At 35.6% G+C, this 15,660-nt stretch overlaps 1 protein-coding gene across 2 annotated transcripts in view; it reads left to right on the forward strand.

The window, feature by feature from the left end:
- Nucleotides 1-11,136, forward strand: part of KYNU (kynureninase) — a 108,480-nt gene extending 97,344 nt beyond the window's left edge. For both annotated transcript variants that reach the window (XM_046659629.1, XM_046659628.1), the window contains exons 11-14: nt 1,685-1,737; nt 3,580-3,665; nt 9,358-9,588; nt 10,969-11,136. In XM_046659629.1, the coding sequence (XP_046515585.1) occupies nt 1,685-1,737; nt 3,580-3,665; nt 9,358-9,588; nt 10,969-11,094 (496 nt within the window). In that variant the 3' untranslated portion in view covers nt 11,095-11,136. The remainder of the gene's footprint in view (nt 1-1,684; nt 1,738-3,579; nt 3,666-9,357; nt 9,589-10,968) is intronic.
- The last annotated feature ends 4,524 nt before the right edge of the window (nt 11,137-15,660 follow it).

The following is a 15,660-nucleotide window of genomic DNA, read 5'->3' on the forward strand; positions in this document are numbered from 1 at the left end:
CTCAGGTCTGATCCTCCTCACACGCACACACACATATACACAGACTAGAAAAATAAAAGCTTTTTAGAAAATCCTGGAAAAAGTAGATGTGAATAAAACAGAAATTAAAAATTTTAGCATCTTGGCCAGAGTTACATATAAATGTATACATTATATTTATTTTTCTAAAATTGGAATAATACTCTAAATATTGTTGTCTCCACTTTATTCTTTTGAATATATATTCTTTTAAATAGGATTTTTTATAATGGCTACAGAGTATTCCGTCATATGAAAGCAGTATAATTTATTTTATTAATTCTCTTTTACAAGATATTTATGTTGCTTTGACACTGTGAATAGTATTGTGCTAATTGTCTTAGTACATACATCTTAGAGTACTCCAAATAGTGTAATCCAAATGGTCGTTTGGATAAATTGGAAACATTTTTTACCAATCTTCCTCTTTTTACTTAAGGATGATTGTCACTGGGTTAACCTCTGTGACAGTCTTCCTCTGTTTTGTATGTGGGATGCCACCACAGCATGGTTTGATGGGTAGTGTGCAGGTCTACACCCGAAATCCAAACCTGTGAACCCCGGGCCACCAAAGTGGAGTGCATGAACTTAACCATGATGTCACCAGGCCGGCCCCTTGTCTGTCTTTTTAATACAGAATTTTAAATGTTTATGAATCTATTGATATGTTCCTGAATATTTTCTTTTGTTTATATAATTAGAAAGAAATTTCTCTTTTGAAAACCAACTAAGTATCTGAATATATTGTCTTCGTCTTTGCATTTTTTGAAATGTCACAATTACTTATTAAATTCTCATATAATCTAGGGCTGTTATTATATTTTCTGTCATTCTGTCTGCTTCTTTTACTAGTACTCTGGTCATTCATTTAATGAACTTTATAATATGCTATATAATATATAGCATACTCACCTGTATAATCTTCTATATCAAAATTTATTATTCTAAATCATATATTGTATATAAACTTAAAAACATTTTACCAAGTTCCAAAAAAAGTGCCTTGGAATTTTTTATTTTGGCAATATTAAAACTAAAAGATTTTTTAGGGAGAATTGATTATCAGAAATATTGTGTCACTCTTTCTCAAATTTTATATTTTTGTTGAACTACTTTGTAATTTTTTTCATGTAATATGCACACACACATCATGTATGATTTTTCCTATATTTTTGTATTTTATGTCTGGCCAATTAACATTCTTATTAAAATATGAAAGTAACCAATTTCTTTAGGGAATTATTCAAAAATTTTCAACAATTATATAGGTCACTTCTGTACCATTTCTCTTTAGGAGATTGATTGCAAAAAACATATTATTGTATTAATTGCTTTTCCTTTTTGAGCTTTTATCATTGTTTTAAAATCTAAGAAAAACAATATTTTCGTTCATTTTATTTTAAATAAAAAAAGTGGTTATATGGAGCTCTTCAGATGATTTAACTTCATAAAAATAATATATCTAGTAATATGAATACATTGATTTTATCCTCATTCTTGATAAGGTTATAAATTTTAATAACCTTATGATATTTTGTAGCATTTATAGTTTGCACATTTGATAAATCATATCACAAATTGTTTTAATATGCAGGCCCCAGATTCCTATGTTAATTGTGGCTATTTTTGTAGACCAAAATATCTAATGTTGTTATTTATATTTCAGGTTAGTGGGATGGTTTGGCCACGAACTCAGCACCAGATTTAAGATGGATAACAGTAAGTGCATTCAATTTTACTTCACAAGTCATTTTATTTTAACTTTATTTCAATTTTCATCTGTCTTTGTATGATACGTAATATACATGCCTCATGGAGAGTGCACTTTGAAAATGCCACTGAGAATTCTTAAAATAAGAAATGACATTTCCAGAGTGTAAGACTAAGTGTTTGTAGATTTTAGCATGATTTTGAATCTACCCCTTTGTAGGGAGATACGAGAAAGTGAGAGCTAACATACAAGGTTCAGATCTCATCAATATGGAGCACCCAACGCGTCAGGCAGTGAGGACAGGAAGAAAGTTTTGGCTTGGAGTCAGACCCAGGGAGACTTAGGTGCCAATCCCACTTTGCTGCTTAATAATTTTGTGATGCTGCTCACATTATATCATCTTGGGATTTTTTCCTTCTTATATATATAATATAAATAATAATATCTATGTCGGGATTTTGTTTGAGGATAAGACAAGTTCAAAGCTGTAAATCAAGTAGCACATAGGAGTGCTATTTTATAAATTTCATTTTTGTCTCTCTCTTTACCCAAATTGTCCTCCTTTTATGACTTTTGCCATGTATCAAACCGTAACAGTTACACCCCAGTGGTTAGAAATGAAAGTACAGGGAGCATAGGGGGATCCCAAACTGCCCTACATCTTTCTCCTGAGTGACTCTATTCTTCAGTCACATGGGATTCAGAAAGCTTCCTAAACGTTTTGACAGTTCAACTTCAGTGTGATCCTCTAGATTGCTTCCAACCTGAGATATTATTTTAAATATATTCCCATTTGCAGCAACCAAGATGCCAAGGATCAAGATGGCTTCTTCCGGTCAAATAATGAAACCTGTATTTTATCTTGGCAGCTGAAATAATCAGCTCTGCTATTATGCCAGTTACTTCAGTTCCTTCTGATGGGTCTTATTATCTGTAAAGGAGGGAACTGGGATAGATCAGGTTGGGAAGGTTTTTCTGTGAAGGGCCAGACAGGAGATATATTAAACTATGAGAGCTATACTGTCTCTGAGGCAAATGCTCAACTCGGCCATTGTAGTGGCAAAGCAGTGACAGACACACATACGTTGGGGAGTGTGGCTATGTTCTAATCAAACTTTGTTTACACAGTTTGCCTAACTCTGGATTAGGTGACTCTCTAAAGACTCAGAGTATTCTAGCATTCTTTTAGTCAGTCTTAGTTTTAGTTTGATCTCTAACTAGCAATCTTAACGCTATTGGATTTAAATTGCTGCTATTTAATCTAATTAATTCTAATTAGAGTAATAACCTCTATTAATTTACCTTTTTAATACATCATACTTAGGCAGATCAGTTTTTAAAAGGCCTTTTTCCCCTCCTAAGAGAGGTCACTTGACCTAATAATCCTAGTGCTAAAAGTCATCTTCATAGGTCATTTCATTCATGTTTCTGCCTTTGGTGACATTACAATTATGAGCCATTCAAATATTGTTTTCCTCTCATTGGCATGGTCTCATAATAGAAAAGCAAAGATGGGTCAGAACAAGGATTGCTGCCTTGGCATCGGGAGGGCGTAGATGGGGCCCAGAAAAGCTTCAAGAAGAGGCGTTTTTACCTCGTTTCTAAGAGCTGTGGTGTTTGGTAGGCTGCAAAGGAGGTGGGAGCAGGGGAGACAGATACTGCAGGCAAAGGGGAAAGGTGCCAGGATTTTAGGTCCAAAAAGTTTCTCTTAAATATCTCAGAAATTTTAGGAATAAACATTTTTAAGTCTTATTTTTTCTTCCTACTACTTTACTGTCATTAAAAAAAAATCTATGAAGGACACTTTTTAAGGTATTTTCTATAAGAATGACATGATATTAATTTTTCAGAACTGCAGTTAATCCCTGGGGTCAATGGATTCCGAATTTCCAATCCTCCCATTTTGCTGGTCTGTTCCTTACACGCTAGTTTAGAGGTAAGAGATCTATGCTCCAACTTTCCCATACCTTTGCCTTTTTCTTTACCTGATTGTGACATGTTGTAGTACTATCTTTCTCTGCTATACAGCAAGATTATAAGTGTGCACGTGCATGACCAGTGGGCAAAGGGCAGTGTTCTCCTTTAGGTCAGTGACCCTGGGCAAACTGTCACTTTTTAATTTATTTCTCCAGCCCCCACCACAGTGCATGGCACATTGTGGGCCCTTAAGAAATGTTGAATGGAACTGACCTGGGGAGATGTATTTTTAGTTCCACTTAGAATTTGTGTGAACTTGAAGAAGTTATTTAATCTTCTGTTGGTCTCTCTATATACAAAAAGAAGGATACAATATTTAATTCTTGATTAATTCACTCATTCAGCATTTGTTTATTAAGAAAGTACTATGTGCCAGACCTTGTGATTACTCGGAACTCTGTTGCTTCTAGTTAGTTCTGTGAGTCAATGCACTAACAAAATGCCATGTGACAAAACTATAGGAAACCTTACTTTAAGGGGGAAAAAAACAAACTATGAATAGTCAGAGTAAACCAAAGATTGAGCAACATTTTCTCATGAGGTAGGATGGATTTTTTTTAACTAGAGTTTCTACACCTTTATATCCGTGTATAATCTCTACTGTTACTGGCTCAATATTTTTCTTCATAGTTCATTCATATTTTTACTTAAAGTTAATCTCACCCTAAATAATAAGATCCAAGTAATCAATTTATTTTTCTAGATATGTATATCTATCTATCTGTTTATTTCTATATATCTAGGTACTTATCTATATCTATCTATCTAACTAAGTATTTGGATAGTAATTTCAGGTTGAGACTAAATTTATTTAAATATATAGTTAATAACTATATACAATTTAATAATATTAATAAAATATATTTTATATACCTACATTTAAATGAAATATATTTTAAGTAAATATGCATATATAGCTCTAATAGCGATTTTAAATATATAGCTATTCAAATAAAAGTTTGCTTTTTTTTTAAAGCCTCTTCGAATAATCTAGTTTATAATATTTTAGGAAATTCTGTTGTGGAGTATTCCATTATGAGTGACTGAATAAAAACTTCCAAAATCTCTTCTAAACCTAATATTCTAGGATTCTGTGAACACTTGTAGCAGTTTCTCATTTTGGCCACTGGACGGCAGCGTCAAGTTCACTGTTTGTATACAAATTCGCCACCAATGGCAATCAACTCACTTCATTCCATTCCAATTTAAAGAACACATACTCAGTTTGACCACTAGATGGAGCTTGTGCTGTTTTCACTTTTGGCGGATCTCTTTTTTTTTTTTAAAGTTGAAACAGACCCAGTGATAAGATTTTTCAGTCAGTGATACATTTCTTTGAAAGTTTTTCTTTTTGCTGGGGCTGGGGGAAGAATCTGCTTAGCAATTCAGATAATGATATTTGAATTGTTTTTGTAATATCCATTCTGAGACACACTTCTGTTAAACATTAAAACAAAAGAAAGTTTTGCTTACTCTGCAAGTTTAAACCAGGGAGAAGGTGAGTTTCAACATGAAAGAAAGGCACCAAGGCATACCTCCGAAAGAACTAGTACTGAAAGTTATTTCCTCTGTGGTTCCTTATCTTTGCAAATGACTTCTCAGCCATATCAGAGATTTTCTCTCAGACTCTCTCACCTTGCAGCGTGCCCTACAGAGGGCTGCCTGTTCTTCCAGCGTTCAGCCCTGCTGCCATGGGAAGAGTCAGATTCTTATTTTCCCTCCCATGAGGTTCCTACCACACTGTATTATAGTCACCTAGACAAGGTTTTTATTCTCAGCTGGAATCTGAAGTCTGATTTATCTTTTCGTTTAATATCTAAACTTAAACCTAGCAAAGGACCCTGAAAGCCACGAGAAGAGGGGTATACACTTGTCTGGAGCTTCTTATCACTTGTGTATTTCTCTAGAGTCCCTTGGAAATACCTTACTTATGTCATTCACTGTTGAGGCTGTGTTCTAAGTAACTTTAGGTTAATCAAATCTTATATTGAAGAAAGTGTTTTCCAAAATTCTTCCTCCACATTATAATTTTCAAAATTCTGAAATTGCAAAATAATTCATTTCATTTTTTCCCGTTCTCTCACTGTTAAAATCTTCTACTTTCTAGATGTTTCTGAGTTTGCCATGTGAACAAACATCAGTGAGTTAAACATGTTGGTACTTACCCTCTTTGTTTAAAAGTTATTGCATATAAGAGATAGGTCATTGAAGTTTGAATAATTGAAAGAAAGAAATACATGAATCAAACTACCTTTCTCTGTCGTCTCTACTTCCCTTTTGAAAAATTTTCTATATAGTCAAATACCAACTGGAGGAAAGATTCTATACTTACGAATCAATGTACATGGTTATGAGCTCAGATTTGCAATACGAGTTTTTTAAAAAGATTAATATGGTTTGTTTACAATTACATGTGCATTGGATTGATGCCATTCAGAATAACACCTTATAATCAGTTTCAAACTGTCTTTTCTTTATACTGTTGCCTTTAACCACTTACACAATAATTTTTAAAATATTGTGGATCAAGGGAAAGAACACTAGGGTAGGAACCAGGAGGCAAATACTCCATCCCTCATGGGGACACTGAGTGTGACCTTAAATGAGTGACAACTACTCTTGAATTTACTTGCCTCAATTTTTAAATGAAGATATTGGGACCAGATTACTTCAGAGGTCCTCTCAATTTTCCAAGTACTAACTTGAAATTAAACAATACTTACACTGTGTTTTGAAAGTCCTATTTTTAGGTGGCAATCAGTAGACAATTTTTAGACCCATTCAGTACAAGAATAATCATTTTCAAAATACAAAATTAGAGCATTCAATTAAAGTACACAGCAAGTCAGAAGAAATGTACAAAGTGTTTCCTTAGGAAGTTATTAGGGAGCCAATGCTTTGCTCTCGTTTTACTCAGTAAGAAAAAAAACAGGTCATTGAATCTTTGCCAAAAGTTCTGTTGTAAACTGAATATTTTCAAACTATACTTTTCATATCTCTAATTTTGAGAAATTGTCCTTTTTCAGTACAGAATGCATAGGAATAATAAGAAACAAAAAAGAGGATACTTATTCTAGTTCCCTGTCAACTCCTATTGGCTCCTCAATTTTTTTTTTGGTGAGGAAGATTGTCCCTGAGCTAGTTTCTGTGCCAATCTTCCTCTATTTTATGTGGGATACCGCCACAGCGTGGCTTGATGAGTGATGCTAGGTCTGTGCCCAGGATCTACACCTGCAAACTCTGCACCCCCGAAGTAGAATGCATGAACTTAACCACTACACCACCAGGCTGGCCCCTCAATATTTTTATGTGAGGCTTCAGAAGAGACTTCACACTCTGTGAGAAGAATGTAAGAGTATCTCAGAATTCAGCTGCCCTTACTGTGGTTATAATGTGGAAAATAGCTTTATATTTAAAAGTTATTTTATTATTAAGAAAGAGTAACAGTATGTTACAATTGAGATATTGGCATTAAAAAAAATTGGTTTCTAGTTATGAAAAGAAATCTGCAAGAGCAAAACCTTCTTTAAAACAAAATTATAAACTTAAGTAATATTCCCCAAAGTCTTACCAACGTATGAATACAAATGAAATATCGTTAAAAGTACTACTTCACACATTGCTCCTATCTGCATCTTCTGGGGCCCTTAACAAAATCAGAACATTTCCCAGAATTATTTACTAATGAAATTTTCCTTGAATTATTATTGATCCCTAAAGAGAAGCCTGAAAAGCTTTCCTCTCCTATTCTTCTATTCCGAACCTGACAGTCAAACCCCTCGCTGGTGGGCTGCATCTTGCCTGTCCTGCTCCTGCCCTGGGTGAGAATGTGGGCTCTTGGACCGGGCTCTCTTGAGTCATCATTGTGTCAGATCCACTTACATTTTGTTTTACACCAGGAAAGGAAAAAATGGCTTCTACCCAACTCCAGGATACGGGGGTTTCCTGAGGCCTCCAGCAGTACTGTGGGCACTGCCGATCTCAGACGCTGTCTGAAACAGAGACATCAGCTTCAACCTGCTGCTGAGCCTCCTTCCAGGCTGCAGACATAGTCTGTGAGGTCTGCTTGGGGAGAAAGACAGATGCTCTTCTGTCCTCTGTTTCTCCTCTCTTCTTTAGAAGCTATTACCTTCAATGCAATGCCCATCCTCTCCTTTAGCCAAATCCACAGCCTCCATGCAAATGCAGGTCAAGAAAATCTATGACCGAATGGTTTGAGCCCCATTAGTATGCCTACCCACACATGCCACAGGCAGATACAGAAATAACTATTTTCATAGACTTCACAAAGTCTAGCTATCACTAAATGACCCCATCTTTGCTTTGTGGCATAACACGACACAGAAAAGGGACATTTAGAGGCATGTCAGTGCATCATGTTCTGTTTGCAGTTCATTCAATTCTTATACGTAGGATATATTTTTAAACTCTACTTGACCTTAAGAGATAAGCTAGCAAACATATCTGTTCTGACCTCTAATGTTCCAGCACCAGTTATTGTGTGCCCTTGTCACTCATCTTACTATAAGACACCTCAGGCAGCAAATAGCACCAGTGTTGGAGTTTAACAGGGAAAAAAAATGATGAAAGAAGAAAGAAAGCCCAATGCTTCAGTACTAATAAATGTATTACCTAACATTTTTTGCTTCCTTATCCTATAAAACTTAGCAATATTTTTTAACTGTTTGTTTTGTTACTATTAAACTAGAAGAGATGAATTGGCAAGGCAATTATAAATAGTATTAGTAACACTGCCTTCCACATATGCAGCATGTTTAGCTTTTTTCTGCTGTTTTGTGGATCAAACAAACTTTACATTGGAATAGAAGAAAGCCTTCTTGATTATGGATGGTATATGATAGTTTTGAGGAAATGTTTGAATTTTATGATATTTAAGTACATTTATTAAAGTATGTTTTATCTACACTAATTATGCTAAGCTAATTTAAAATAACTCCGAAGGAACGTTTTTGTTGCTGTCAGTGCCATCAAGTGAATTCCAACTCCTAGTAAACCTGTATATAGCAGAGTGGAACCCTGCCCGGTCTTTTTGCGCCATCCTCTTACCTTCTGGCGCTGTATCAGACAATGCTCCAGTGCTATTTATAAGGTTTTCATGGCCAGTGTTTTTGGAAGTGGGTGCCAGGTCCTTCTTCCTAGTCTGTCTTAGTCAGGAAGCTCCACTGAAACCTGTCCACCATGGGTGACCCTGCTGGTATTTGAAATCCCAGTGGCATAGCTTTCAGCATCACAGCAACACACAGTCACCGCAGTGTGACAATCAACAGATGGGTGGTGTGATTCCTGAACAGGAGATGAACCTGGGCCGTGGCGATGATAGCACCGAATCTCAACCACTAGACCACCAGGGCTGGCTAAACAAACACTATATTAACTTACTTTTTTCTTCTTTTGCAAGTATTGTTTATTGACATTTGTATAGTTTTTCTGTCATGGAAACTCTGCATTCAGTTTTTCATGGCAAAGCATTTAAAAGAGGACATGTTTTTACAAAAAGATGATCTAAAATGGGTTGTTCGTTGCAAAGGTCAAAAGTAGGCATTTCCTCTTTTATGTGTGACTTACAGTTAATTTTTGCTTCTTTGTAAATCAGCAAGACACTGTTGATCTGATTGTTTCTCATTCTGAAGATCTTTAGGCAAGCAACTATGAAAGCATTGAGGAGAAAATCTATTTTGCTAACTGGTTATCTGGAATATATGATCAAGCACTACTATAGCAAAGACAAAGCAGACACCAGGAAACCTATTGTGAGCATCATTACTCCATCCCGTATAGAGGAGCGCGGCTGCCAGCTAACACTAACATTTTCTGCTCCAATGACATATGTATTCCAAAACCTAGAAAAGAGAGGAGTGGTTGTAAGTATCCCTCTTGCTTCGCTACCAGGTTTGTCGGTGGCTTGCATAGTTGGCGTAAACTTTGGGTTCTGTGGTTTATTCACTGCTGCATGTTATTTCACATCGATCAGTCAGGGAGGGTAAATTAACTGCCACCTGAGTACTCAGTACTATGCTAATTTAAGGACCTAGAGATGTGTCATTTGTGATAAAACACAAGAAAACACAAATTTTGGATATAAGACACAGTGTTATGTGATTTATTCGTTCTTTTCTTTCCAGTTTGAACAGAAAGAATGGTTTCATCATAATCAATTAGGACATGTTTTCACTAGTTTTTACTAGTGAAAGCCCCAATATATATTTATTGAGTAGGTAAAATCAATATAGTGGAGGGGGAAAAAGAAGGCAGTTTTATTTAGTTGTTTGATTGAACTAAGTCAAAAAAGGTCTGCAGACATATCTCAGGAACGTTAACATTGTATGGAATAAATTTCTTTAGCTGCTAGCCCTAAGTAGTCTTCTTAGTCTCTTGAAGAGAACTAATAAGTGCCAATGGAATAATTTCAGGAAAAAATGGTAACAATGTCTCTATTTCCAGTGATAATGTAATTTAGGAACTGCTTCATTCGTGCAGTCCTCCAAAACTGTAGGAGTAGTCACCCCAGATTCCAGAGACATAAATCAGAATGTCAGCATTTCAAATTAAGATCTACTGTTTCCAAGCTGTGTGCTCCTGGGAAAATTGGTGGACAGCTATTGGCTTGAGATTTCTCAGCTGTATTTTGGGTGCAAAACTATTGAGCTCAAAAAGTTGTTATGGGAGTTAAATAGACCAGCGTATGTAAACTATTTGCTATGTTGCTGAACCTACAGTGGGTATTTCTTAAAGATAGTCACGGGCATCTTCAGGCTAGGCCAAATTATCTGGCCTGTTTTCTATTTCATGACATTTTGGCATTCCCAGGGGTGTAGACGACTCCTTACCTGCAAGATTAGGGATTAGAGAACTAAATATAAGGATAATTGACTAAAACTCTCCAGATCACTGTGAGGTTCTCATTCACTTAAATATGTCCGAGATTCCAGTCTCTCCAGGGTCTCCCCACAAATAGATGTGTATGTGATCTACTGAATGTTTAAAGGAGATGACTGCTGAGTGGACTTCAGGAAAGGACATTGGATATTCATGTAACAATCCATTAATATTTAACTTACTCATAAGAAGAGAGTTTCAAATAATATAGAAACATTATGTTTTACTCAAAGTGATACAAATTTGCTTATCTATTAAGTTTTAGGAAAATCGCATGACAGCTTTATGTAAGTTTATCTTGAATGTAAATTTTTATTATGTGAATAATGCTAACATTATCGTGGCTTCATTTTTTGCCCCCACAGTGTGACAAGCGGGAACCAGATGGCATCCGAGTAGCTCCAGTTCCTCTCTACAATTCCTTCCATGATGTCTACAAATTTATCAATCTGCTCATTTCTGTACTTGACTCTGCAGAAACGAAAGAGTAGCTGTGTTTTCTAGAACAGCTTAAGTAAATAATACTGAAAGTTGCTGTGGCTATTTTATTATTATTCAAATTTTAATTATTGAAAGCATTTCAAAACTGACTTCACATAACTGGCAATGAATTGTATATTTTACAGAAAAATCTATTATAATTTTTTAAGCATCTGTGGCCCTGAGGAGTCCACATAGCTGCCCAATTTCTCGCTGTTTGGTGGATTAAAGTCTTCTTTGGTCCCAGTATTATGTACACAGTCTTGGTAGCTGTCACGTTTCACAGTCAGTGAAACGTTGTTGTTGGTTTAATTTATAATTTGACTGATAACTTCATAATATGTGGAAATTTTGTATTGATTTGGGGAATATTACTTTAGCTTTAATTTACTGAAGTTTCTTATCAGCACTATAGTTGAACAGTTTGGTATATGTATGATTTTACCATGTTCATCCAATTCCAATCTAAGGAACAGGAATACATTTTCTAGGGAAGTGGCTTTCAAATATTTTTGGCCACAATCCACACTAAGAAATATATTTAATATCGGAGACCAGTATTTATTTCATCAATTCTAATACACAATTTTTTATCATATTTTAGCATCTGTGAAAGAAGAAATATCTTTCAATTTTCAATCAACAGCTCCTTACCATTGCCATTGGCCATATTTTCACGTTACTATCTCTGACATTAGCATGGTGCTCACAGTAAATAGATAGCATCTTAGATCCAATTTTTAAAAAAAAGGTGTATGTAGCTAAAACAAAAGTTTCATAAAGTATTTGCCTGTGCTCTGATATTTATTATTCTATTTTATCTCACTACAACAAATCTTGGTTGAAACTCGTTAAATTGATTTTTCCACTCACTCTTGGGTCCTAATCCATTTTTCAAGAATACCTTTTATTTAATGTTATCATAATCTCTTGGTTTTTTTAATGGGAGTTTTCACTGATAAGACTTTAAAATAGTGACATAAATCACCCCAAGATACTTGCAATTGAAGATTAAAATTAGGAAATTAGTACTTCATCTCTCAACCTCTGTCCCAAATCTATGACCTTTCTTATCTGCTAAGAAGCCTACAGTTAGGCTCAGCGTGTTGAACTTCCTTAGTTTCAGCTGTTGATGTCAAAATCACTATTCATGAATTTGCAAAATATTCTGTTTTTGTACATAAGCAGCAAGGAAGAGTGACTACGTCATAATTATTGCCTCTGATGAAACCAATTTGAATGAAGTAAACTTCGACAACCACTTTGGATGGTGGAGTTAAATAAAAAGATGCAGAACTTCAACACCAACACCAGTAACTACTGATATTTATCAAGTACTTGCCATGACCATGTATTGTGCTACTCTATTTATATGTTAGCTCACTTAACTGAGTGTTTGCATAATTGCTATAGCAAAACTTCCCACTCCAACTTTTGACAAAACTCATCTTCATAGATGGAAAAGTTCTCAAAACCTTAAAACTTGACTATACAGGACTACATGTAGAAGGAATCGAATTTTTTTTCCCCTTTTGGTGAGGAGGATTGGCCCTGACCTAACATCTGTTGCCAACCTTCCTGTATTTTTTTATGTGGGATGCTGCCACAGTGTGGCTTGACAAGCAGTGCTAGGTCTGCACCCAGGATCCCAACCCAAAACTCCAGGCCACCAAGGTGGACTGCGTGACCTCAACCACTACGCCACCAGGCCAGCCCCAGCAGGAAGCATTTTTGAACCTCACAATGGTAAACAAAACAGACATGGTTTCAGCTCTCATGGAACATGCAGTTTAGGGCAAGAAACAGTTAACGTAGAAACACCCAAGTAAATATATAATTAGAAACAATGACTTCTATGAAAGACAAACAGATTATCCTATGAAAGAAAAATCTCAGGAGTCATAATTAGATGGTAGAGTTAGGGAAGGTGTATGAAGATTCTTATAAGTTTAAATTATAAAATATTTCATGCTAATCACATTAAAATTACATCAAATTATATATACAAACCATTCAAAGCATGATCAGCACTGTGACCTTGTCACCCAGGTTAAGAAACAGAGCATTAGAAGCTCCCTTTCTCCCAGCTTGCATGCCCCTGTCTCCCCAAATCTAGAGATAATCACCAAAGCATATTTTGTGCTAATCATTCCCTTATTTCTTTAAAGTTCTACACCTGTGTATGTACCCATAAGAGCGTATTAGCTAATTATGCCTGTATGTGAACTTTATATAAATGTGATAATGCTGTATATATTTTTCTGCTTCTTTTGCTCAGCATCGTATTTTTTGAGAATCATCCATTTGTTGCATATAGCTTTTCATTTATTTTCATTGCTGCTTAGTGTTCTATTATATAATTGGAGTTATTCACTCTGCTAGTGAACATTTAAGTTCTTCCAAATATTTTTAATACTGCAACAATGCTGCTATTGATAATCTGGGTACACAAGTTCCAAAGTTAGTCTAGGACATAGAACTGTAAAAATGCTGGGTCAGGGGGCACACACACGTGTTCAACGTTACTATGTAATATCAAACTCTTTTCAAAAGTGGTTGTACCAGTTTCCACTCCATCCAGTAGGAAATGAGAATTCCCTGGCTCCAAATCCTTGCCAATAGTAACTACTGATTGTCTCTGTCATGTATGTGTGTTAAAATAACCAGAGGGATTATTAAAATAACAGAGAATAAGTGTAAAGCCTCCACACAAGTAAAAGGAAAAAAACCAGAATGAGGACACACACACACACACACACACACACACACACACACACTGCAGATTATGCTTCTGAAACCAACCTTAATCTGTGGGTTAAGCCAAAATTAGAATTTTATCTGCCTCTTATATGCTTGCCCAGCATTTTCCGTTTCCATGGTCTCCTTTATTCCCTCCTTCACAGGTTTTTCCTGGTGAGCATTCCTTCAATAAAACATCATTATCCAAATCTCTGTCTCAAGCTCTGTTTCTAGGGGACTCAATCTAAGAGAGTATTTCCTTTATCTAGTCTTAATAATCATAAGTATTTTGTGTTCTATATCTAATACCTGATGAATTTACAGCTCTGCTTCTGTTGGTTTTCACATACAATGTCTTGTTTCCTTGTGTATGTTTAATTGTTAACTTGAACTGCTCATTTATCTTGACCCTTTTGGAATCCTTTGACAACTGAGTTAAAGTGTGTTTTTCCAAAGGCATTCTTGTTTGCTTTTGCCAGTTGGCCAGGGTCTCTTCTGACACAAGAACATTTAAAATTTTTGTTTTCAGATGAATAGTTTGTATTTCAGATGAGTTCACGTTTTCACATGAAGAGCATGAAACTGATAATGTGAATCTATGCGAGGGCCAATTTATAGTTACCAATTTTCAGAAGACATTAATTTTTCTTGTTGACCCTGTCTGTATTCTTTGGTTGTCAGCATTATGTAGGGCTCTCCTGTCAGCTTATTTATCTTGGCCAGTCCTAGGCTTGATCCATGTCCCATTCAGTTATCAACACTGAAGTTCAGTGGCCAGGATTTGGCAGAAAATCTTAGAATGAAAGTCGTGCTTTGATCCCAAGTGTACTTTGATCCTTGCTTCCTTCCCAGGTTCCTGCTTTTATTTTGGAGTTCTGAGAATTTCTTACTTTTGGGTCATGTCATTTTAAAAGGCTTTTTGTTGTTGTTGTTTTTAATTGTTTTCTGGTGTCTAATCCCCCACAACATGCTAAACTGCCAGGAAATGTTTTATGACTGAAAACAAAAAATATTGTGTACTTACAGTTTTCGTAAGTAGAATATGTGAAAAATGAAATATGCTTTCTCAATAACTCATGTACATTTATATAAATAACAGTTCTTTTCTAGTGATGCCCTTGGGAGCTATTGTAATACATAGGGCTGTTTGTTTAACAGTAAGTTATACTTACTATACAAAACTGAACAGAGAAAAGCCTGGGTGTGAGTCAATAACTTAATTGCAAATTAAAGAAATGAATTTTTCTACAGCTATTTTCTACTCAATAACTTACTACTTACTCTTGAGTGCGAAACTATATGGGTTTACATTTAAATTGTGCTATGTCTTTGTTTCATAAACTGAAGTTGCTAGAATATTGATTTTTAAGTAAACGGATTTTTGCATGACCTTAGGAAAGAAACTGGCAAACACCCTGGAAGCATCACATCGTAAAGCATACATGGAAATCAATAGATTAGGGCACCCTGTTACTGAGATGATGGAGTTGATGCTTGTGTGGGCCATTAGCAGCTACATTATGTTTTTGGGAAAGATACATGATATGTTCCCTGTCCTCTAGTAATGTTATTATTATTATTATTTTGAGGAAGATTAGCTCTGAGGTAACATCTGCTGCCAATCCTCCTCTTTTTGCTGAGGAAGACTGGCCCTTAGCTAACATCCATGCCCATCTTCCTCTACTTTATATGTGGGATGTCTGCCACAGCATGGCTTACCAAGCAGTGCTATGTCCACACCCAGGATCCCACCCAGCGAACCCCGGGTTGCCAAAGCAGAATGCATGAATTTAACTGCTGTGCCACTGGGCTGGCCCCTAGTAATATTATTTTTAATC

The sequence above is a fragment of the Equus quagga genome, chromosome 4, assembly GCF_021613505.1.
Source record: "Equus quagga isolate Etosha38 chromosome 4, UCLA_HA_Equagga_1.0, whole genome shotgun sequence".
NCBI lineage: Eukaryota > Metazoa > Chordata > Mammalia > Perissodactyla > Equidae > Equus > Equus quagga.